This window comes from Fukomys damarensis, unplaced genomic scaffold, assembly GCF_012274545.1.
Source record: "Fukomys damarensis isolate Sample0158 unplaced genomic scaffold, DMR_v1.0_HiC HiC_scaffold_16, whole genome shotgun sequence".
Taxonomy (NCBI): domain Eukaryota; kingdom Metazoa; phylum Chordata; class Mammalia; order Rodentia; family Bathyergidae; genus Fukomys; species Fukomys damarensis.
In genome coordinates this window covers 107,114,958-107,141,913 of record NW_022900928.1, presented here as the reverse complement: position 1 = coordinate 107,141,913, position 26,956 = coordinate 107,114,958, and the positions used below count along the sequence as shown (strand labels likewise).

Sequence of the window (26,956 nt, the reverse complement as noted above, 5' to 3'; positions counted from 1 at the left end):
GATATGCTTGTGCTTTGAGCTCAAATTAATAAAAAGGAGCATCTATACCACAAAAATTGGCAAATGAATGTCACATGCAAGAGAAAATGCAGCAAAGAGTTTGAAACTACATAATCCAATACCACCAAAAATAATGTTAATCCACTGTTTAACAATATGGTTGTATTACCGTTCATATTCACACACAACGCTTAAAGCTTGTGTATTTTACATATACACACAAATAATTTAACATTGGAGCATAGGTTTGGTTACCTATGGAACTGCCAGCATAATGAAAAGTTACACTGACATTTGTCATATGTACATAATATTTGGGGACCACTGTGGTCTGATTTAAAACATAACATCGCACATTTACAATGTTGTTTGTGAAATGCTCAAAAGTTAATAATAGAAACCTACTTTGTAACCACCATTGTTTTATGTCTATTAAATCAACATGGTGCCTCTGGAATTGTAATGAATTGTGCATGGTGCAGTTAGCAGCAGCTCTGTATCTCCCAGTGAAGAAGACTCCACTAAGCAATGCCAGGCAGGGAGAGATATCAAGTCATCTGAGTTTCCTCCAGCCTTCCTCTGAGCTGAAAAAAGCCATCACTACTCAGTAAAGGGATACAACCTGTGTCTTATGAAACCAAGAGTAAGGCTGATGAACCTTATAGATAGCCCTGTTGTTATGATATAAACAGAGAACAAGTTCTAGAGAAAAACTGCATACCTGTGTAGCACCTATTACTCAGAAGCAATAATAGGATTAAGATGTTAAGTTATGGTCTATGGTTGCTTATAGAAATTAAGTCTCTGATCTATGATCGTGACAGTCTTAGAGTTAAGAATTCCTTGGAAGCGGAAAATACCACTGGTTTAATCAGTATGTTTCACAACATCACCCTTTCCAAAGTCAAAGAAAAAGTTGTAAAAGTGCTGTTATGAACCTTGCTTTTTTCAGCAACTGATTTATACCAAGAGTAGCACAACTGCATGTCTTATGCCTAAAAAGAGGACACTGGTGAAGTTGGGGGGGTGCATATGGAGCTCTCTAAGACCTTTAGTTAAACTCATCTCTGGGTGGCTGCTTATTAAAGTGACTTTGTAGAAGTCTGTACATTCAAGACAAAGCTAGGACAAAATTTCTTTGTTAACTTGTTCACTTGACACTTGAATGGAAGCTCTCTTTACCATAAATCAAAGAAATTAGTGAAAGTGAAGGAAACTCAGAGGGACTTGGGAATCCCAAGATTACATCTGCAAATCTGCCTGGAGGGAAAAGAATGCACATTGCCCACAGTGGAATCCCTTTCTAATCCAGCACAACATTCCAGGGTCCACAGAGTAAGGTGGGTCACTCAAGGTTTCCTGGAAACACCACATACCAAATTATAGCCTCTTCTCGCAATGCTGAGAACCAGGCTAATTGCTGCTTCTGTCCCCATTACCACCTTTACAATGGGGTTCTACCATATAGATTTGAGGCAGGAAAATGAAGCATGAATGAAATATTGATGATATGAATAAAATGGAAAGCTTAATTTTTTCCAAGCTTTCAACATGTAAAAATTATTATTTTTTTTTAATTTAAGGCTTTAAGTTAATCTTCCTTTCACATTAAAGACAAGGAAAGAAAATTGTCACAACCAAAAATTAAAATCATGAGCTTGGCACTTCTGTGATTAATTTGAGAGGGTGTGTACTTTCTTACAGTATATACATGTCTATGACATTAAAAATTTTAGAGACTTGTGAGTAACGTATATTTTCATTTACATAATTTTTGTTTTTGATATGGGTTAATTTGTTGTTTGTGTCCCCCATTTGTTTATTTTGGTTTCAAACATACTAACATTAAGTTGCACCTGTTTCGTGCCCAAACTCCCTGCATCTGTGGCTACAGCTGTCTTTTTAAGATAGACCAACAATCAGACATGTTACGATAGAGGACAGAGACAAAGAAGGAAAGAAAGAAGAACAAGAGGAAAGAAATAAAAAGATCGGGGGCAAGCAACAAACAAATTTATAGAGAATCTTTACAAGAAAAAGATTTCAATTCAGACAAGTGAAAATGATGTGTCAAAATCTCTTATTTCCATATTTACATTTATAAAACAACTATACAGTAGGATCATGGTTCAAATTCCAGCTCCCATTTCCAAAGATGCTTGGTCCAGGAAGAAAAAAACAATGGGGGAAATGAATGAACAAGAGCACGGTCCGCGGAGTTCTGCCATGGGCTGGTCCAGAATGGAGAGTGGGGCTCTCAGAGTGCAGGCAAGGGGTTGCGGGTAGGGCTGCAGGAGGGGTCCGTTAAGCCCAGGCAGCTTCTTTAAGTTCATCTGTCACCTTCCCCTAACGAATTCCACTGTAGGTTTTGCGGAGGCTTGCTAGCTGGTTGGTATAAATATGCCATGCAGTTTTTACCCTTTCGAAAATTGGATCTTCATGCCACTGGAGTTTGTCGTTGTTAATAAAAGAAAAAAAATCATGCCAAATCATTTTGAAGACACAAGTGCCAGCAGGCTGAGGGGAAAAATCACTTGCTGTTTTAATGGGTCTTTTATTGCACTTAATTTTTTTGTTCCTTTCTCCTTTAGTTAGGAAAAAAAAAGATTCTGAACAGTTCTTTTTATAACATGATCTTTTAAACTCCCCCCCTTGTATTGACAGATGGTGGGAGGGGTTCTTTCAAATTATTTCAAAAGAGGGACAGTTTTCTTTTACTCCCATCTTTGTCACCCCGACTTTAACTCTGTAGTCATGACCACCCAAAGTTCTGGTTTAAAGACTTAACAGTTCTGCTAACACTGCTGCCAGTATATCATACCCAGAACCCAACAGTGCAAGGTGGTTTGCGTCCAGTGCAGTTGATTCAGATGGGGCCTTGCTGAGTAGGATCAAATCTCCTCTTCTTGACATTTCTTCCAGAGTGCGTCAAAAGAAGATGTAAGCAGAGGGGAGAGAAATCCACAATATTAATCAGATGATGATGAGAGAAAGTGATGATAATGACAATAATGCTAGTTTCAGAGCAAAGTAATCAACTCACACAGAGGCAGTCTCCAAAATAACTGGAAACACAAAGACCCTAATGCTTTTAAATGTCTTTACCCCTCCCGACTAGACTATGCAGTTTTGTGAAGATCAAAAGAAATTTCACATTGCTCATTTTCAATCACAATGAAATTCCAAAGCCCATTTTGTCTTATTTCAGAAGTAAATGACATCATCTATTCACTAGATGAAAGTGATTACAAGGAGGCCCCTTCCACGTAAGAGCTTCACGGGAGGGGCTGAGAAGAATTCTGAAGGTCTTGTAGTTGCTTCCCTCCAATCCCGAGCTCTGTCCCAGTGGGCTGACCTTTGCCAGTGTGGCAAAAAAGGCCTTGCTCTACTCAGTTTTCTTCTGCCTTGGGTGTGTGAGCTCTTACTCCTCTATGCAACAAGCATTTTCAAACTAGAAAGTTGATAAACAGAGTGCACAGTTAGACGGTACACTCAAAGGAGCATGGACACAGGTTTGGGTTAGTTAAGCAATGCAGCAATTTAGCACGGTTGAAAATAAGCAAGTTAAAATGCCTTGCTCACAGTGTCCAGTCTCCTAACAAGTGGTTCCTATGTTTGAAAAGAGAAAAGAAAGAACCAGCAAGACACTACAAGGCAACACTAAAAGTTGTCTGTAACCTCCCCATGATCTGGTTTCATGTGGGGCATCAAGCAAGGGGCTCATGCATTGGTCTGCATACTGGCGAGTGCAACGCTCTGCCACTGAGGTATCATGCAATGCTGGAGACTGAGGTGTCCCCAGATCCCTCCTTCCCTTGCCCCTCACTCAGGGCCTAAAAACAAAAACCTTCAAGATAGAGTCCTCCTCCCCCACCAGTAGTTTAAAATAAACACAACACCAAAGCTCAAATATGCAGAAAGGCATCCTGCATTCTTCTTGTTCCCAAAATGACCACTTTGATGCTTCTCTTTTGAACTAGCAAACATAAATATTTTTAAATAAAACTTCTGTTCCCTTAAAAGTTTTCATTAAAACACTTTCAGGTATGGTCTAAGTAGTCTGTGGTATGTTGACCTACTGAGTAATTCACTGCAGCAAATACTATTTGAAACAGAGCTACTTGTTTTGCTTCACAATAGCCACCATGTCTTCTTTTGAGTCAGTATTCTTAAAAGCAAGCAACGGTGATACTTGCTGCCCAGGAAATAAGGTGGTTAAATGGGAAGCCTCCTGCAATTTACCTACATTGAGTCAGTTAGCTGTGAGTCAGTTAGCTGTGGTGCACAGATCTGTGTCTGCTGCCCTAGACCCGCTGCCCTGACGTAGATTTTGAGGGCCATGTTTCGCTGCTGTGAGTCAGACGCAAAAGACACCAACTACCCGGACTTGAGAAATGACCCTCAGGGACCAGGGGTTCCTAATGAGTTAGCTATGCATTGTTAGAACTCAGGAGAAATGTTAAACTAGTATCTCTTCAATTCATCTGAATGCAGAAGAGCAAACTAACCTTGCACTGCGCATGTAGATTATACTGCCTGATCTAAATTTTGTAATCTAAATGCAGGAAAAGTCAGACAAGCTGCCATGTCCAAGGTGATTTTTCAATGAAGATATGAAATTCCACTTTAGCCTGACATAACACCCAAGCAACCTCTCATATGCAAAGGTGTATGAACCTTTTAAAAGGCTTGTGAAGCTTAGACTGCATTTCTTTATAGAGCAATGTTCTACTGGTGACTAGGTTCCTGTAAGGCCAGGGAAGCAAACTACCCTGCAGAAACATGTGCTTTCACTGCAAAATATGCATCCCTGGGAGGGGGGAATGCAGGACCTTTATTCTTCCACTGCTGCTCATGTCAGGGAAAGATATGCTGGCAGTCCAGGACAGAAGAAACAAGTGACAAGAACAGAAAGGGACACCCTGCAGTAAGGAGACCGTCAAGTCTCCCACTTAAAACTGTAAAACCCACGATGGGCCACTGTCTGTTGAGAATGGCCTGTTCTGAATTTTTTGTTTGTTCAATTTTAATGTGAAACCACAACTATTGTGGGTAGGCCCCTGCTGTCTCCTACTGCTTCTTCTGAATACTCTTTGCTCAGTGGAATTCCAAAGGCAATTAACTTTTTTATAACCCACGAGATATTTCTGGGTCATTATAAAATATTAACATACTCTATAAACCTCACAATGACATGGTTTTCATCATTTTTTGCTACTTCCGATATATCTGGATTTCTGTCTCTAACATATATATATTACTCACATGCACATCTACACAAATTTAAAATTCTAGGTATTAATAGCCATCCCAGAGCTATAAAGCTTCCAGTTCTCCTATTCTTGTCTATTGCTATCACAGTCTCATTTTTTCTATGCTGAATCCCCCTGACCACTCCCAAGGACGCCTCACCAAATCCCTCATAGGCCACCTTAGACTGAGTTCTTGTCCAAGGGTGGCTGTGTCAAGGAAATGCACTGCATCTTCCTGGGCAACCTAACACCAACACCACCTGGTAAAAAGTGCCTAGACCAGGAGCAACAGGGAACATGGTTCCTTATTTTGCACTGGAGTACGGTTATGGAACTTAAAAAAAACAGCAGTCTACTTATCTTCTTTACAGAGAAACTAGATAAAATTTATTCCATTTTCTAATTCTATAAAAATAAAACATCCTCTCTTTCCCTCCAAAGGCATAGTATATATAATTAGCAAGACTGAATTACTTTCTTAGGTACAACCCTTTAAATTTCATTTTATAGCTAAGCACACAGACCATCTTTTCTTCAGCATGTCTAACAAAATGGAGCATAGGTCAAAGAGAATCTCTTAAGAGCCAAAGTCAGGCTCAGTATGAACTTGGAGCCTTAGTGACTTCTCAGAGAGAGAAGGGAAATCACATATTACTCATGAATTTACAATAATTATTCATGTAGTAAATGAAGATGTTGACTCTCAGGAGCTGCTCTGGGAGGCAAGCACGGCCACTGTTGGCAGTGATGGACACCCACTTTGCCACTGGACCCCACAGAGAACAGCAGTGGGACAGAGGGAGATGTGGTCGGGCTCCACAGAGCAAGATGTTATAATATGGTGGCAAAGCTCAATATGTAGCCTGGAATCTGTGTGACCTGAACTGCCGACAAACTGTGACACTGTTAATCTTTATGTTCCTTTCTTAGCATCAAGAGTTTCTCTTTTCCTATTACCATCAACTATGTTGTTGATAAATATTGTGTGCATAAAAATAACCACAGTGCTCATGTCTAAATGCCTGTATGTAAATTTGGGAATGTCAGATATGTAGCCTTGCCCAAAGTAATAATATAATCCTGTTCATTTTTAAATGCATATATGAAATTCTCATTTTATTTTTCCTAAGCAAGCTTTGAGGAAGATAATACTAAAATTATCTATCATCTGCTTGATTTGTTCTAATATCCAGCAAAATCAATGGGTTTAACAGTTTGATCAAGAGCATTATCATCTAGCATTAAGGTGGGCATCAAGTGCTTCCATGAGTCAACCAGGACAAGAGGTTAAGAATCTTCTGTGTCACAGATTCATAAATGTATGCTCTGTGTAGGTGATGAAGAGAAAAAGGAGCTTATTGTGAACAAAAATAAAGGCAGATATAGGGGAAAGGTGGATAAACTGTGTGCCTCGTGCCTATTTTCATTTTCCAGGGATTTCCCAGGGGTAAATCTTAAGACCCTAAACACCTGGGAATCTGTAGACTAAATCATCCTTTAGTGTCCTCACACTTCTGGAATATGGAGGATGGGATTCACCAAGGTTACTAAACTATACCCACCACTTGACTCAACATGTCACAATATGTAAAATTTTAATAACCAACCAAATAAAGAATTTTTTATTTTTAAAAATTCTACAACCTTCCTGTGAAAGTCTTGTTTGCATTAACCAAAGTTTTAAGACTCTGCTATTTTTGTTGAAAAGAAGTAACCTAATTTTGTATTAATTTCAGATCACAATAATTGATAAATTATCATCATTTTACACACACGGGCATGCATTCATACATGTACCCACACACATATACTCATGCTTTCTGTCATGTATTTCTGTTCTAAAAATATGGTTTAAGAAAAGAGCTATAAAGAAAGGCAGGCAATGTCAGGGCTCACAGAATAGCTGTATTTCTATTTATACTTGTGTATTTGAGCAGACCACAGATGGATGATAAGCTACTTCTCCCACATCTCAGAGTATTATACCTAAGGAATGTCATATTAAGAAGAGTAGTTATCTTTCTGAGCAATTAATAAATTTTTCTTTATTCTAAAAGCTTACATGCATTCATATTCTTCAGGTGACTTTGCTCATTTCTAGTAATAAAAACACAATTCCAAGATGGATTCCCAATAGCAGTATTTAGAGCAATCTTTGTTACAAACTATATTCACTTTAGATCCTAAAGGAACCTTTGTTTTTTATTTACACGGAGCTTAAAGAAATGCGTAAATGCTTTCAGTTCAATTAGCAAAAAACTGTACTTCCTAATTGTCTGTAGATTAAAAGTCTCCAGAATTGCCCAAGAGGTGGGCAAACCTAAACACTATCATTCGGCAACAAAAGTCTCTTATTGCAAGGTAAAAGTAATTATTTAAGGCTTACAAACCACACAGCTACCATTAAAGTCTAAAGCAAATCAGGTAGCAATTAATACTCAGCATGAAGTGCAGCGGTTTCTCCACATTCAAATTCTAAAGTAGAGAATTATTCTTAGTCTTCATTTTTTTTGCTAGGGGGCATGAAAATATTTATTTCACATTTCTGTAGGCCTTTTTACAAAGTTTCCCTTAAGGTGATTATTAGAGTCAGAGGACAGGGACCTTGACTAAGCCAGATCTGTACCTACACAGCAATCCCCAAGAGGCAGGCAGCACAGGCTGGCTCTCACTTGGAGATATGACTGAGTGCCAGACCCCTGCCTTTTCTCCTACTCTTCTGGTGATTAGACTCCTATCTTGGGTAGAAGTCATCTGTACTGGGCCTAATCCACTTACATACACAGTGATAAAGGCTTCTCCATTTGTCCCCAAAGAAACATGCAATTCAAGCTGTGAGCTAGGCCAGGCCACCGTTTTGAGGTCCTGCTACAGAATCATGTGCTTTTATCTCCAAATGCCAAAATCGTCAATCTGGCCCTGCACATGGCTTTCTGGCAAGGATGCAGAGTGGACGGTTCTCCGAGATTCCAAGACTGAAGTTTCTTACTGTCAAGAAGTAACACACCTGGGTACACACACTTAGAAAAAGGGCAAGCGTGCTTTATAAAATCACAGAGAATGTTATAATGATAATGACATTAGTTATGGGACACTAAGAAAAGGTTTTGCTGGAATAAGGCCTGTCCGAACAAAACTACAATTTCTATGAGATGCCACACAAGTGACTATCTGGGCGACGTCTTGTTGAAGTCATGAGAAATCCAAACATCATTTGCCCATTGTGTGTGCATTTACAAACACACTGATGCCAAAACTACTATTTCACCAAACAAATTCAAATTTATAAATACGTCTGCAGAAAAGAAGTATCATTTGAAAACCGGGCATGGTGGCACATGCCTGTAATCCCAGCACTCTGGAGGCTGAGGCAGAAGGATCGCTGTGAGTTCGAGACCAGCCTAGGCCACGCAGTGAGTTCCAGGTCAGTCTCAATTACATAGTGAGACCCTGTCTCAAAAACAAAAACAAAAACAAGTATCATTTGATAATACCCTTCCAAGTTGAAGCCACTCAAAAACAGTACGCTTACTCATTAAATCTTAATACTATAACAAGTTGGCAGAAATTGTTGAATTTACTTAAAGCACTTTGGGGGGACTTTTTTTATAATCACTTTGATGGAGGGATGGGGGAAGGAGGTAAAAAAGAATTAAGATGGGTTATGTATATGTGCAACTCCCCACAATGAATGTAATCATTATGTACTGCAAATATCTATTTTATATATATAACTCTACATGTAGTATTAAAATACATTTTTATCTAGTTTAAATATATTGAATTCAGGATTCCAAAATAAAATAAAATAAAGTTCCTAATTTAGGACAATTATTCCATTATTTTAGGACAAAAGCTTCCTCAATTGTGTAACTGGATGGAGGCAAAGCGGGTTTTGAATGTGGCTACTGGTCCTATTCTCCACTTGTTTCAATGGATGTAGCTGAAAATTTATCACAGGGAATATTTGGCACAAAAGGGCTTACTAATAAATCATCATAATCAACTCAAAAAAGGTTCAAACAAGTGATTATTCAATGAATGAGGTACCTCCAAACTAGATAAACATTTTAAATTTTGATTGTTTAGCATAGTCTATTGAAGCAATCTCAGATGATCAGTGTGCAACCCAATCTAAAAGGTCACTATGAAAATACATGATACCTGTCAGCTGTGTGACCATTAGCAGTTAATTATAAAATATTAAGTGTCACAGAGCTAACGGTTTCAAATTCAAATTTTAAACCAACTCAGCTAGGGAACTAATGAAAATATTTTTTATAAATAATGAAGTTTTCAAATCACAATGTTGCATAATATATTACACGTGAAAAATAATGACCATGTTTACTGAAGTTGTGAAAATGTCAATGGAATATAAACTAGTTTTATATAGATATAAACACTTTATTTCCAATCTATATTCCCTTGTCTGTGTATAAATGAAAGGCTCTCAGAAGGCGAGCTCCAGTTGTGAGCTAAATAATTTCTGCTTTGTTTTCAAATAGCTGCCTATGAATTTCTTCTATTTTTCATGTTTTCCCACTTGCCTGATGATGACATTTCAGACTCCCAGTTTCTTCTTCTCTAACCCAGCTCTGAGTAAAAGTGTTTATTTGCAGTTTTACTGTTAAAATCTTGTAGCAGGAACTCAAAACTTGGTTATGTAAGCAGAAAAGAGAAGCGCCAGAACCACTGAGAAGACATGCGGCAGTGCTTACTTAAATCCCCAGCCTGTGCCCCCAAGGACAATAGCTGCTACCAGGATGGCACCAGCGATGGAGCCTATTATGAGATTGGTGGCACTAGGACCTGTGACAAAGGACCATGGGAAGAAAGTCATATGAGCCAACCACTTTGGATATCACAGGCAAAGGCAGTTAAGCAGTTTCAGGAAGTAAATACCCTGTTGTACAAGATCACTAAACATTTAAATCACCTTTATTTACTTAGCTTAATCACACTTCAGATGCCAGTCAGTGATTGCTTGTATCTATATCCCTTTAAATCTGAAATTTCTGCACCGTTGACAATCAAGTTCCATTTAATGCATCTTTTGCAGAATTTGAAGCGAATAGGCCCCACTGGCATTCCCTATGTGCCTTTTGTCTCTTCCTTCCCCTCCCCCAATATCATAAATCAAACAAGCAAATGCACATAAAGAACACAATTGCATTAGAATTCGCTCAATTTGACTGACAAATGGAACATGAAAAGAGGGAAAATTATTCTTCTAAAGTGCTCTTCCAAGCAACACAAAGTTGTCTGGATGCTTATTATTAGTATTATTATTCTACATTTGGGGACAGTTAAACTTCAGAAAGGGGGACCAATAAAGACCTGACTGGACCTTTGCTTTCAAATACTTCTCAGTTCTTAGTGTTAAACACCAAAATGGAATTCCAAAGGCAAGGTGTAAAAGAAATATACAATTAACTTGGGTAATTGTGAGGGGAAAAGAATGCCTTAGATTCAATGAGAAAAACCTTTTAAATTCTCATTTACTACTAAGAGAAAAATGAAGCTTGGTGATACCAAAAGGGGGGGCGTTAGAAAGACAGCACGAAAGAAAACACAGACAGATTTTCTGTCAGTTGCCAAATAAGAATTAATAAATTTCAGGAACTCTACTTCTCTCCCCCACTCAGCATTTTAAAATCTAAGGGCTGTTAAATGTATTACAAGACTTATATTAAATCTTACATCCTCTAGGACATTAATACATGGGTACAATGCCGCCTCACCACAAAATACTTTCAGTCCTAACTATATACATATATATAGTGTGTGTGTGTGTGTGTGTGTGTGTGTGTGTGTGTGTGTGTGTGTATATATATATATATATATATATATACATATATATATATAAGTTGTGACCCCAAAGACAGTGTTTACAGTAAAAAGATTCATTGCCATAAATCCTCCTCAAAATATTCTCTCTAGCTTGCACACTTATCCCATCATTTTTGCCATTTTCTGAGGCAGTTATGGAAGTCTTTTTTGTCTGTGAGAGCTTTTATTGCACTGTTATAGCTGCTTCGATGTCTTGAATCAATTCAAAATGTTACCTGTTATGGTCATTTTGACTGTGGGGAAAAGCCAGAGTTCACATGGTGTCAGATCTGGTGAACAAAGTGGATGGAGACAGTGTAATGTTTTTATGAGCCTGCTTTTCTGCTGAATGGCACTCAGTTACAGAATTCACCATGTATTTTATTTATTTATGTATTTATTTAGGTACCAGGGATTGAAATCAGGACCTTGTGCTTGCAAGGCAGGTGCTGGCACACCTTACAAACACACTCATGAAAGAGGACTTCCTGACATGCTTCAGAAAGTAGCAAGAATGGTGGGATAAGTGTGTTCAAACCAAGGGGGAGTATTTTGAGGGGCACTGATGGCACTGTGTCTTTTCTTGTAATAAACTTTTTTGTTTGTTTTTGTACCAGGGATGGAACTCAGGACCTTGCGCTTGTGAAGCAGGTGGTGGAACCACTGAGATAAATCCCTGTCCCTTGTAATAAATTTTTAAATTTATATATTCATTGTACATTTGGATCAGACCTTGTATCCCTGTTCCAGAAGTCACAAAGCCAATTATGCTAATTTTTCTAAAATCTTCAAGTTCATATATACTTCCCTTTCTGTGTAAAAAGTTCTCTTTTCTGCTCATATCAGTGCCCTCAACTGTCTACATAAATGGATGCCACTTTCAGCTGCACTAAAACTGTGTGCATGATGTTTATAACCAGACACTCGATGTGAGTGGGCAGGTGGAGGACAGCTGCAATGGTGGCTCTCTTCCAGTTCCTGGGCTCTGACATGGTTTTAAAACAGAGGTTCTACAGAACATGAGTCTCAGTGGCCTTTGGTGATCAAGCAATAATAGCAAATAATTATAATCAGAGCAATGAAAGCTATTATACAATTAAAACTATTGTACATCGAATGTTTACTATGTACCAGTGCAGTTCTGAGCATGTGCCATATTTTATAGCACTTGATTACCACAAAAACATATGAGGTAGGAATTATGAGTAAACCCATCCAACAGATGAAGGAACAGAGACTACTAGAAGTTAATAAGTGATAGAGACAAGATCTGAACAAGGACCTGTCTGATTCTAAAACTTAATTCTACAAAGCAAGGCTCAGCAAACTACAGCTAGCCAGATCTGCACTAACCACTTGTTCTTAAGGCATCTATTTGGAACACAGCCATTCTTATTCATTTACATATTGCTTATGGCTGCTGTTTTTCTATAACAGCAATGTTGGAAAGTTAGAGCAGACACCCCATAGTCTGAAAGCCAAAACTATTTACCATCTAGCCCTTATAAAAGCTTTGCTAATCCTTGCTCTGATGAAACTTTATGCCATTTACATGTATTTCCTTCCCACATTTCAACAGGGGATCAATTTTTGAATTAAAAAAAATTATATTACTATGTATATATACTTTGGACAACTATTTTTTTGTAGCTCAGAAAAGATGGATTGGGACTAGACTCACTACATAATCCATGAGAAATAATTCCTGATCTATAATTATAAACTGAAAAACAGATATAAAAAAATTAAATCTGTCCATGGAATCTGACACTATCCATTAAAGCAGAAGTGTTAAGACAATCAACAGTGTAGTATTTGAATTTTATTTTTTAAAAACTATATTAGCAATTATGAAAATGTGGAATTTGAATGAAAAATAAGTAAACTAGTAGGTTAAAAGGAGTCTATAAAACAAGAATGAAAATAATAAATCTTTCTTAGAAAAAATATTTATACACTTATACAAACTTACCTGAGACAACCAGAAATAGCAACAAACCAACAACAGCAAAAGAGGATGGATGGAAATGAATACTAGCAACAAGGACTATGTTATACAACATTTTTCATTTTGTTCATCTCTAAGGCTTAAAGGGAGGACTTTTAAAATTCATCCCTTCAATTAGCATATTGTGGGACACAAAAATTATGACCAACAAGCAATATATAAGCACATTGGGGTGGTTTTCAGAAAACTGCCTTTCTTTTTCTGAGGAATTTCATATAAATGTATGGGTAGAATTGTCCCATGGGAAGAAAAGTTGCTGTTTTAAATAATCTAGCCAAGAGCCTTAAGGTGAAATTTTATAGAACAAAGTTCTTGTTATTTCCAAATAATTTATCTCTATCACATACTTTATTCCTAAGCAATAAAAAGAATCAAAATCTCTTTTCCAGTATTTCTTCTGGGCTACTAGGTTTACAGTCCATTCTAATGGACAAGAGCTAAAAGATCCAAGGCTGATTAAAGTCTTCCCATCTACAGGAGGAAAGAATCATGCCATTTTCAGCACAAAGTGTGACCTGTCACCTGCTCCTTTCATAAGGCTAGCTTGGTGCCTGGATCTCCCAACTCCAAGAATGTAAGAAGAGCATCCGCGTGTTGTAATCAGTGACAACAAGCAGGACCATGTCCCAGGAAAGGGTATCTGATGATCCTTAAGACACCAGTACTTCATTTCTGGTCTACTGTGAATTTTACCACATCACTAGCAGAATAGATAGAGAAGAAGAGTGTGTGAAGGGCTACTTCTGCCCTTGTAAATGCTCTCTCTATAATTAGACCGGAAGAAATCCTGATAATCTTTTAGACTACAGTTAATACTACGTGTTAAGTAGTATCCCAGAGAATGGACAGCTACTCTGAGGATATGGATCGAGTTCAAGAGTCACCTGAATAAAGGCAGCAGACTTAATGGGCAAATGGCATTCAGTACCCTTATTTGTACACTGAATGTTTTTAACACAAACCGCTAGATGAACTGTAGCTATTCACTTGTGGTGCAGGTCCAAAAGAAATGTTTTGACTCTTAATGCTCCTTGCTCCAAAATATTTATTTAAACTTCAATCTGAAACAGTAATCCAATTTACAAGAAAAAACATAGGCAATATCCTAAATACCTTCTTTTAGAAAACTGAGCTGAAGACTCCTGTATCATTCTAAATAAATGGAGAAAAAATTAAATGGCTGTCATTCTTGTTATCTTTTAAAAGTGTTATAGCTGTTGATAACTCCTAATTGTATACATGGCTTTATTTGACCGGTGAAGAATAAATTCACTATAATAATCCAAGGAACACATTCATATAAAGCACATTTGCCAAAAAATAGGTTAAAATTTTTTAACGGTCTATAATTTTAATATCACTTTTACAAGTGGAGAAGCAATGGAAGTTTTGGACTATTGCCTTGAGACTAGAACAGAAGCACCCCAGTGTTGTTTTATGCCCCACATTGTTCCAGACAGGAGAAGGTTCTACATTGCACAAGAAAAACACAGGACACAAACACATCCAAACCACACCACAAATTGTACCAGCACAGGAAACACAGTCAACGTGACAAACCATGGAAGGGCTGGGTACCAAGCATCGCCTCGCACACCAGGCACCAAACAAAAACACTCTGAAACTCAGAAGGATGCTTACTCTATTCCCCACCCTGTGCCTCCAAAAATCACCCCCAGGGCCAGAATGGTGCCGGCCACCGCCCCTATGAGCCTGCTTGTGGCCATGTTCACTGTGTGGAGGGAAAATGAAGATTTTTTTTTTAACAGAGTAAAACAACACACTGATTTCACTGACATACAAAATACTCTCTGTAGGAAACGCTTTGAAAGTAAGTTAAATATGGAAATCTGTTTTCCAAGATTTGAAGTTAAGACTGACAGATACTTTAAAGATATTTGAGGATAAATTTGAATTTACCTTCAAACTCCACACAGCCTAAAACATAAAATCGTACAAATACTTTCAACACCAAAAATGATCCAATTGAGACATAGTTCCTACCAGGTATGCGATCAAAGTAAAATGAAATTTAAATTGCATAATAGCAAATCTACTTTAATGACAAAAAATGATGAACCATTGACATATTTTTCATAAAGTCCTAAAAGTACATAATTTACCTAAAAATCTTTTCAATATTCAGAATATCTGTTTTGTGAAAATCCTTAGAAATTTAAGAGAGTAGCTTTAAAATTAAGTGCATCTTATCTGTGATGTTATTCAAAAGTTCATTTCAACTACTACGCCAAGTTTTAGATTTCTGTCATAGAATGTGTATACTTAGTTCTTTGCTATAGCCATGCTTGCAGAGAATTTTGGGTCTCTGGAAAACTCCACCAGATGAGGAAACCAACAAGTAGTTTACTGCTGCATTACTTTTGTGTCAGAAAAGAGGCCATGAATGAGTAGCAGTCTTCGACGTTTTCTTTACACTGGTGACATGGAGTTTGGTTTTAAAGGAAGAAGGCAGATTATATAGGGCTGTGTGTGTGACTGCACAGATGTGTTGATGTATAGTCACTTATCTCCTACACAAATCAATAGTACTGCCTTCATTCACCTCATTAATGAAAACAGATTAGCTCCACACAAATCCTGTGCTATGAATCAGTGAAACAAAGCAAAGAACCAGAACAGAAACTCAAAGTTACAGTTTTTTACAATACAGCTTTGTATTGGACTCATTGACTTTTTTTCCTGCAGTACTGGGGACTGAACCCAGGCCCTTGAGCATGCAAGGCAAGTGCCCAATTATAGAGACATACATCCAGCCCTTAACAACCTTCTTAGCAGATCTTCTCCCTAAAGACAAGAGAGGACTTGGGTCTCTGACCCTGTTGAGCAACTGCACAATAACTGCATTTTATCAAAGAAAAATAATATGAATGAGAGGCTAGTATTATAAACGAGGCACAATTTGAGTTGCCCTAAAATCAAAACAAAAGATAGCAGACACAACAAAAAACAAAACAAGTCTATTGAACTTACTGAGGGGAAAAGGAAAAAGACCAACATATAGGGAGGGGTAATTTTTTCCAAACATGGCAATACATTATAATTCAAAACAATCCAAACTACAGTTCAGATTTTCAAATTATGAAGGCAAACACAGGGATGGAAAGGTACTCCAAATAAAAGTTTCATTATTTAAGACCTTAAAATTCACTGATTTCAGAATACTAAGTTAACTAATGTACATTATTTTACAACGTTTTCTTTCTGGTACTGGGGACTGAACTCAAGACCTTAAACTTGCGAGGCAGGCCTGTGCCACTGAGCTAAATCCCCAGCCCTATATTACAACTTCTTTAGCTGAAGTCATATGCATTAGCCTCAGAGCAGAAGCAGATGAAAGTCCTATTAACTCTTCAATTTTTATGTAAGCTATATCTGATAAATTATAGTAAAAAACATAAAATGGGATGCTAAATGGACGTCTGTTAATCTTTAAAAATTATAACTATGAAAGATGAAAAATACTTTTTAAAGGTTTTTGTATGTTCAATGGTATAATTTCTCACTTCGTGAACAAGACAATTAGGCAGCCCACCCTGCAAGTGTTAAGACTTTCAGTCAGGGAATGAGAAATTTATCTAGATACTTAAACAGATATAACCTGTAATCTGCACTGAGAAAGAATAATTACTTTCAAAGTCTTATCTGATAAGTACTCCTAACCAAGCAAGATAAAAGGAAGCTGAAAAATAGCTTTTTAAAAAATGCACTCTATCCTTCTGCTTTCCCTACCTCTTGCTACTTTTAGTTCTGCTACATTGAAAACCATGTAAAGCTCCCTCAGATTCTTTGTTATGATATTGAACAGTTATCTCTTTAAGTGCTGGCTAAACATGTGTTTAATTTGACTGATTTAATTGAGTGGTCTCTGGGTGGGCAGATTTTTAGAGCAGACATACTGGAGAATGGAGGTTGTAGCTGCTTTTCATAGCTACAAGCAATTTATCATGTCACTGAAAAAAAAATTTCTTGGACCTGTCACTTCAATATGTAGTTATTCTGCAATTATAGTTTTTCATTCATTCACTTACTCATTTATTCATTAGTAACTGGCTTTTTTTTGCCTCCAGGTATTAATTTGAGCTCATGATGATGTACCTTATTTTTCTTCTCATCCTACCAAGCCTGAAGATAGAGTTCTTAATGCTTCCAGATAACAACACAATCTTCATATTAGAAGTTTAACTTTGTGTTTTGACACAATCACCTTTTATTATAATGTGCCTTGTGGACCCTGAAAATTACCTAGCAGTGTTTTTGTGTTTATTTCAGTTATGGGTTTATAATTTTTACCCTTGGTCCCTGCTCCCCTAGAAAGTGGAATTTTTGATCAGCCTGTAATAGTAAAATATAAACTGTAAATTTTCTTTTTTGGTTTTTTGAGACAGGGTCTCACTATGTAGTTGAGACTGACCTGGAACTCACTATGTAGCCCAGGCTGGTCTTGAACTCATAGTGATCCTTCTGCTTCAGCCTCCCGAGTGCGCCACCATACCTGGCTGTAAATTTTCTCTTATCTAAGATTCTGTATTTTATATATAGAATTCCTCCATAGAGAAGTCATGATTCAGACAGTTAGAAATTGAGTTCCTTTGAAACTGAGTGGCTGTTTTCTTTGAGTTTATGAAACAAGATGGTGCACCATTTCATTCATGTGATTTTAATGGCCAAAAGTGGCTAAAATTCTGTGTCCCTTTATCTTTCATAGGCAAGAAGCAACAAAAGCCATCAATGGTCATAATAAACCAATATTCTTTCTGCAAGGATTTGTAATTTTACTAAACCTTAGGATGAAAAATAATACTAAATAAACTTATTATACTTCTTAGTGCAATACTGGCATCACAATCAGATATTTTATCTTGCTCCAAATTTCAATACATTAGACATATCTTTGATCTCCTTACTGCTTTCCATGAAATTAAAAAATCAAGTCCTTTTTTGATATACTGGGACAAATGTCTGAATGGATATACAATAAACTACTTCATTAAGAATATTATGTCAAGGGCTGGTGGTAGAGCTCAGTGTTAGAGCACTTGCCTAGCATACACCAGTATATTCACAAAAAAAGAATGTTATTTTTATTTATGTTTTCAATGAAAATAAAGAGTTTTTCTCAAACTCATAGTAACTAAAACATTTTAAAACTTGGCAATTTCTAAAGTTATTGATGAGACCATGATTAACAAGAAAAATGGCTAGGTAACAAATAATTATACACAGACAATCACATATAATAATAATAATACCTCATATCTAATAATGTGAATTATAAAATCAAAGATTTGTACACTCACAAAGAAAGTCATCAAAAGGACAGATGCAAAAGGTAAACACTAAATACTTGAATAATTATTAAAATGTAGAAAATATTATTTTCAAAATCCTAAATTGTAATAATTATTTAATTCCATATTAACCTTCAATTATGAATAATTGACCAGTTAATAAGCTTAATCATTGCCTGGTTTCACCCTTCCTACTTATCACTGTACCCAAAGAACTAGCAGAATAGCTTAATTCAGCTTTCAATGAGGTAATATGGAATACCAAAATAAAAAGTGTAGGGCTCAAGCTCAGGTGATTAAATTTTATTTTTGTCTTTATCACCAATTAGCTGCCAAGCCTGATAATTGAGTTAGTTTTCTAACTTATAAAACGATAGGGCTGTACTAAACTGCCTAGAGGGACCTCTTTATCTATGATTTGATGACTATGGTCTTGATTGAAGGGCCTGGCCCAGGCTTCCTAGGTATTATACATATATCTGAAAACATTTCATGTGATCCAGTTCCTTTCTTCCCTCATATGAAGATGCCATGATAAATTCAAATGAGATACATTCCACTGTATTCCACTATAATCACTGTGCAAAGATGTCTATAAATTATCAAAAATTAAGGACACTCTCCTTAGAGCAAGTGGAAATTCTTTTAAGCAGAGTTTAAATGCATTCTACCTTACAGACAATAATTTATTTCAGTGATTTTAGTGGAAACAAGTTGAGAAAAGAGGGACAAAAGAAATTTAATCTATGCAATAAATGACAATGTAGAAAAATGAAGGAAGTAATATGTAATAGAAAGTCTTTTTGAAAACCCTTACTCAGGAGCCTGGTGGGGTTGCTCAGAGCACTTGCCTGGCAAGATGGTAGGCCCTGAGTTCAATTCCCAGCACCACAAAAAAAAAAGAAAGAAAATCTTTATTTATGGTGTTTGTGCTTCAAGATCCTATTTCCTGTCTTCTGCTGATTCTTGTTTGAGAAGCTGGAGTGATATCCCAGGTGGGTCCACCATGAACAACCTTAGCAAGTGCAATGACTACAGTGGCAATGACTACATGGATATTCTGAGTCTCTACCCAGTTAGAGAAATGGAATTGCTTATTCTTTCAGGAACTTATAATTAAAAAGAAAGAAATAACCATTTCAGACATCCCCCAATCATAATGTAATAATCCAATAGAAAGGAAGTCACAGATTTCACATTTTTGCTGATGTGATCTTGAGCCAAAAGGCTACAGTTCTGTGCAACTGAATGCCAAGATTCATGATTCTGTTGTTTAAAGGAAGGAATATTTTCATTGTTTCTTCAGCTCTTCTGCATATCAAGAAAGTACATTAAATTAGAGTAAGTATTTTTAATACCCTCTCACTGCATCCGTACAGAGTATGTCTGTCTGTGGATATGACTAGCCAGTTCTGACGAGTGGCAAGCACCAGAGAGGGCCCAGATAATGTGCTGAATAAAGTAAGGCCCGCCAAACCAATTAGATATTGAGAAACAAGATACAGTGTGCAGTTATGTAGAAAAACTTGGGAGCTCAAACACTGCAGAATCTACAGTCAGAACCATACTGACCTCAACAATATTGTAAGCTTATTACCTGAAGTCAGCACAGCAACAGGTATGAATAAACTTCAAATCAGTATGAATATGCAGCACTTCATTTCTTTTACATATTCTCAAAATGAAGTAATGAAATGTTTACTGATAGTCCACTATGTGCCAAAGATGCACTCTCTTTGAAATTAGATCTAAACAGTCAATAAATGGAGAAAGATAAAAGCAAAGTGCATTCTCTTTGGATCTTCTGTTCACCAGAATATTAAAAATAAAATCCTAAAATTTATAATAAAGTTTTAAATGTTTGACTTCTGTTCTTTCCCATTTCACTAGTATATTAATAGATTTTTCTACAGGGATGAAAAGATATAATCATTGCTGATGAAACTATTGTTTAGTTATATTAAAATTGCTTGGTTTTTTGGGAAATCTAATGACTTACAAAAATATCCAATCTTCACTTCTATCTTAATGACTTCTTTTCAATTTAGTCAATATTATTAAAAATTCAGAAAAATTTTAGCAATATTGATACCAATGGAAGCTTTTACTATATGATTCACTGTCTACTTAGAATTAAAAAAACTTTCAACAGAAAAGAAATACATCAGCATGCCTATATTCATTACCTATGAGTTATGGAATTAAGGGTGATCATTATTGTTTGTTAAATCTTTTCTACATTTTCTATAATGAATATGTACTTTCCTTAAGTTTTTTATTACAGAAACTTTTCTACAACAAATATGTGCGCTTGAATAATCATAAAAAGTTTTCTTAAAGACAGTTTAGAATGCTACCATATTAAATAGAAGAAAACAGCTCAAAAGGCAGCTCTGAGCACCCTCTCCTCTAACACACAGTGTTTGCTTTATGTCCTCAAAGTTAACTTTTCTTGGGACAGGTGGGTGAAGGGAGGGGGGAACAGACAGACCTAGGCAATTAATATCCTCTCCTGTATCTAAAAAAGAGCAAAGGAAGTGCAGATCTGCGCTGGCACCTTTTTTTAGGAGGGGGTGTTACGAGGGATCGAACTCAGAACGGGCACTTGTGAGGCAGGTGGCGGAACCACTGAGCCAAATCCCTGGCCCTGCACTGACATCTTTATACATCACCAGAGGGACCTGCATCTAGATCTGTTGTTGCTGTTATTGCTGCTGCTGCTGCTTTTAAATCACAGACATGCTATGGAGAGAATAAACTGCTGCTTCTCTTATCAGAGCCTAAGTCTCCAAATCTAACTTCTCAAGGTGGATCCAAGAATGTTTTGTTCTAGCTTTAAAGCAACAAAAGACTAAATGTAAGATGGAATGGGTTCACTTTCAGAAATAAAAAAGAGCAGAAATAGACTGTGAAGCTATGATAATGATAATGATTCTTACACAGAATTTTAATATCCTGGATATATTAAGCAAATTCAAGAAATGTGTTTTGTCATACCTACTGTTATGGAACAATTCACTTGCATCCAAACCAGCTCAAATCTCTCCAGGTACTGCAGCTACCAAGCTATCTCTGCTTATGGGGTCATATTTTCCCATACAGATTACACTCAAGTGCAGAGTTTATTTAAATGAGCTTTTACTCAAAATAAGGCTGATCAACATGATACTTTTTCTACGTGTGCTTTTCTACCTGAAGGAGGAAAGCATGGCAGTTATTTAGAAACTACTGAGAGCAGTATCATGAAAGGGAAGCTGATGTACAATGTCATCACTGTATTTCAAAAACTGATTCTAGCTGGGCATGCTGGCACATACCTGTAACTCCAAGACTCTAGGATGCCGAAGCAGGAAAATCACAAGTTTTTAGCCCAGCCTAGTGACATAGCAAGACCTTCTCTCAAAAAGTATAATGAAAGGGGGCTGGGGATACAGCTCAGTGTGAAGGCCCAGGGTTCAATCCCCAGTACCACACAAAGAAAAAATTTTGGTTCTTGTAATCCTTGGTTTCTCAGGTAGAGTGCTATAGATGCTGTGGGAAGCCTATTCCTGGACATAACGAAGAGTGCATGAGTCTAAGATCAGGCTCGTGGGTCCTGATCCCAGTGTGACCTCTGGTTTCCTGGGTAACATATAGTATATCACCTGATCTCAGAGCCTGAGCATCCTCAGTCACATAATCAGAGGGCAGTACAAGGTAGCCATTGAGACTTCTAACTCTACAATTCTAATTTCTCTCCTCTTAATGATTAAAACAAAGATATGGATTGTTGATGTTTTCTCAAGAACTAGTCCTTTCTCTAAGGAGCATGGAGGAGCTACAACTCCCCCTGGAGGGACAAAAAATGTTGACGAATGAAAAGACTATCTACTAGGAAACTAATATACAGCTTAGAAAAAGTACATAATCATTAGCATTTGTGATAAAGGGAAAATGAAGACATTTAAAGGAGAGAAAGGAAACTGGATTAAAGGCTATCTGTATGTTTTTACTTCTTAATCTCAGTTCTAGAATAAGAGGTAATTCAAACACATTTTTAAAAACATGACAGCCATAGAATCCTTACTTTTGCAATAAGAAGAATTATACATTTTAATGGCAAAACAGATATTCTATGTGCCTCCTTTCCAATCTAGTGTGCCTGGGTGCAGTACACAATGGGTTGAAACTGAAATCACACAAACCCTTAGGTCCTTCGTCCTTGGGTGGGTGAAGATTCCTAACTGGATCCCGGATGCTGCAATCTGTCCCTGCCCACGTGAAGTCACAGATGCAGGTGGCTTCGTTACTACACACCTGAGAAGAAAGAAGAGCAGAGTTTGAGCACCTCCACTGTGCTGTGCGGAACTGCAGTGATCAATGTAAATGACACGTGGGGGAGGGAGGGAAGGTTGCAAATTATCTGGAACTTTCTCTAAGTTTCCAAGTTTTCAGCCGTAGACAAGGAAGGGGTTAATGATACTCAGATCAAACACTGAATCTTTTTTCCACTAATTATAGAAAAAAGTTAAGATGAAATTTTTTAAATTTGTGTTATGCATGTAGTATTGTTCATGTACACAAATGTCACAAAGTATTGGTTTAGAAGTAGTTGTTTCTGGGAACATATGTAAAATCACGCATACAATGTCAAGCGACTGCCAGCAATAAAAGGCCTAGAACCATAAATCGCCAGCTCATTGCACAACCTCGAGCTCATTTGGTGGCACTTTCCCTGCCAAATAAGGAGTCCTGCCTCAGTCAGCCAGGCTGAAGACCTCAAAGTGATCTTTGGCTTCTCTCTTTGGGGACCACATAGCAAGCCTGAATGAACTTGTAATTTAGATAAAATAACTAACCATTTGCAAGTTGAAGAGAAGAGTGTTTAAGCCCTTATTTCCCTGTGAAATACTTTCAGAGACAGGTATCAGAGATGATTATCAAATTTAGAAGTTGAATACGAAATGTTTTAATACCATGATTACCATTAATAGAGCTGATTCTGATCTTTTTAAAGCAAGATAAAAAGTGGCAGAGGGCTAGTAGGAAAGAAGGGTCTTTTTATACAATAAGTTCTGTTTTTAGAGCAATAATTGAAATTCCTGAAAAGCCTGTCTGGTGACTTGACATCAGCAATTACTGAACATTTAATCTGTGCCAAGTACCTATGCTAAGTACTTTACATAGAGCATTTTACTTAGTCTGCACCCCAGCATGCTGAGTACTAAGCAAGGGGAAGTGGTTTATACAAAGCCACGGCCCTAGCAAGAACCTACGATTCTGTCTAGCCCCAAACCCATGCTCTTAAGTCACAATACTGTACTATCTGGCTGTGAGCCTTTGCTTCAACCAAACCCTAAACTCTAGATCGGCACTGCAGCTACACTTCTTGGGTCTTTCTACCTTCTACTCCAACTGCCTGTTTATCTATGTCAGACTGCTTTTCCCTTCATTCCAAGGTGTCTCTTTATATCTTCCTCTCAGTATTGTTAATATCTCTCTTTTTTCCATTTCTGATGCCTGTATAAATTTTGAAATAACTCAAATTTATTTTTTTTCATTTTTAAAATTAATTTTATTTATTTGTTTGTTTATTTATTTATTTTGGTACTGGGGATCAAACTTGGGTCCCTGATCTTGAGAGGTAGGTGGCAGCACCACTGAGCTAAATCCATGGCTCTTAAAATTTTTTATTAGTACATTTTGGATACATATTAATAACATTCACCATATGGAATTTGTACCTGTACATGATATATCTTGATTCTTCTTCTTTCCCCTTTCCCTCCCCTCCTTCCAATCCCTGTTCCCTCCTTATTTACAAAAGCTTTGTTTGCACTTTTTCCATCTATTAAATAACTATTAAAACTTGTTTTTTGATATAATGCTTACCTTTTCCAGCAAGCAAAACTTGCTCAAACATTTTGTTCACAGAATTAAAGATGCATGCAGATGTGAATAGAGACAGCATTTTCTCTTTGGCTGACGAGTCCAAGCATAACTGTAAATATGTGAATATCAACATGTTCTAGACTAGTGTGATCTCACTCACATAGATACTCAGTATGTGCACACTCAGTAACTGAACCAGTCTTACTGAGACAGTTTGCTTTGGGCTATGCAGACAGCCATATGAGGTCTACAGTTCCTTTAGGGAGCATATCAATTTTATTCCACCTTTTAAATGTTTTGATGATTACTTTCATGTGACAACTTGGCTTCGCCATGGAATGCCCCATTAAACATTGCTTCTGGACGTGTCTTGTCATCTGTAAGCCTGGTTCCAGATAAAATGGCATTTGAATCAGTGGACTCCATTAGGTAGATGCTCTTCTCAATATGGGTGGGTGCTGCCCAACCCACTGAGAACCTGAATAGAGCAAAAAGGAGGAGGAAGGGAGATTTATCCCCCTTTTTCCCCACTTCACTGCTTGAGCTGGAACATCTCTTTTCATGTTCTCCAGTCCTAGGAATGGGATTCACACCACTGACCCTGCTGATTCTCATGCCTTTAGATTTAGACTGAATTTTAGACTGGCTCACCTGGCTCTCCATTTTTTCTAATGTGCAGTGTTAGAGATGAAACCCAGGCCCTTGCACGCATTTGGCAAACATTCTACCACTAAGCTACATTTCCAGCCCTCTTATTTTTTACTTTGAGATAGAATCTTGCTAAATTGCCCAGATGAACTTGAATTTATAATCCTGCTGCCTTACCTTCCAGGAGTACATGCCTGGTTTGGCTCTCCATTTTATAGACAGCTAATTGTAGGTCTTCTTAACCTTCATAATCCTGTAGGCCAATTTCTTATAATGTATTCCTTTTATAGATAGATAGATAGACAGATAGATAGACAGATAGACAGATCTACTGATTCTGTTTTTCTGTATAATCCTACTACTATAGATGTTAAGTTATATCTGGAAAATGTGAAGAATACAAAGAGCCAGTGATATGAGAAACAAAAAGTTAACACATAGTTTATTCTTAGCAAATAAAGTTACTACGAAAACAATCACAATCAGTGCATAGGTACTGGCCATAGTTACTATAGTAAAACAGCTAAAGTGTAATTACTGTGAACTCTCAGGATGACAGGCAGGGACGAGTTTGAGCCGAGACTGGTGCTTACTTACCCCATGGCCTGAACAGACTTTACCCTTGGAATCAAGTGGACAGCTGCTCATATTTAGGGCTTGAATCTGTAGGCACTTTCGATCTAAACACATCATGGACGGGCCACATGGCGTGCCATCTTCTACATAACCCACATCTGTATCATCATCTAAAACTACGTGAGCACCACTGAAAGGAGAAAGATATCCACACGACCATTAGTACTGTAATTGTAAATACAACATCAGCATGAGTAAGCTTGCTGTTCAAGAAACTGAAAAGCCTATGAGTGGACAGAGGTTTCTCCTAGCATCTTTCCACTCTCCTCTTCCTTTTTCTTAATCAAGAAAAACTGTCATCTACACACATGTTCTAACCCTTCCCTTGTTGTCCAATGCCCAACATTAAGACTAAGGGAGAGGCATTCGTATAAGACAGAAGCAGCACATTTGCCATTAGCTCTCCAAAGCTTCCAGATGTGGCATCGCAGAAAAAAGCAGATTTTGAGCAAAAACAGCAAATGAAAATATTTTGAAAATTGTTAGTTTTACTTCAGAGGATTTGATTATTCATAAATGAAAAAATAAACAAACTAGTTCTTCTCTATTGATATTCCTAAAATTTCAAAGGAGCAACTTGAATTTGAATCATAATCAATGCTATAATTACTAACAATATCTTGCTGAATATTTTACAGACATGCTAGTTTAGAAAATAACAATACAACTTAACTAGGCTATTAAAGATAAGTGAAAATGTACACATACAAAGAAAGCTGTGTGCATCAAAGTAACTTTGAAGATTATAATTTTAATCCAAGAATGATCTTAGTATCTCCAACCCTGCTCATCCTGCAAAGTCTTAAAAAGAGAGGAAAACAGCAATCATTTGTCTAAGATAACATTATCCAATTTGAAATCCAATAAATTTATTAAAATTAATTTTACATAATTCCAAATCTTACATTTGCTCACATAAGATGAAAGGTTGGCCTTCTGGAGATACTAAAAATAAAAGTGCAGACGCTGAACACAAATCTGTAGGGGAATCTTATAAGTGTTTGGACAACAGCAGTATTTTTAGGTAAGAGAGTGGTATCTCAGAACTACAAAGGGAATGATACTTACTTGGAATATGACTGCCTAGCTAAAAAGACAATAAAGCTCATAACTATCAGTCCTGTACTCACAAGATAACTAAATATGAAATGCATGCTGACAACTACAAATATTTTAATATTTTGCATATATGATCAGTTGTGTCAAGCTATTTTCTAAACTAGACTCATGAAACATAAAAGTATAGCTTAAAATTTTTTGTTATAAAAATAAAATATATATATATATCATGAACAAATAGTGACAGTTCAATGATCAAAATTTTAATCATGGACTAAAATGAAAGCAGACTGGACATTTCTATTAAAAAATCTTAAGTCAGAAATGCTCCAAAATCTGAA

General features: G+C 37.0%; 1 protein-coding gene across 1 annotated transcript in view; it reads right to left on the bottom strand.

The window, feature by feature from the left end:
* Window positions 1-2,782: 2,782 nt before the first annotated feature.
* Window positions 2,783-26,956, bottom strand: part of Adam23 (ADAM metallopeptidase domain 23) — a 165,580-nt gene continuing 141,406 nt past the window's right edge. Inside the window, exons 24-27 of the mRNA XM_010616208.3 lie at window positions 25,518-25,686; window positions 22,586-22,697; window positions 9,974-10,064; window positions 2,783-2,915 (exon numbers count right to left, since the gene is read on the bottom strand). Of these exons, the coding sequence (XP_010614510.1) occupies window positions 2,867-2,915; window positions 9,974-10,064; window positions 22,586-22,697; window positions 25,518-25,686 (421 nt within the window). The 3' untranslated portion in view covers window positions 2,783-2,866. The remainder of the gene's footprint in view (window positions 2,916-9,973; window positions 10,065-22,585; window positions 22,698-25,517; window positions 25,687-26,956) is intronic.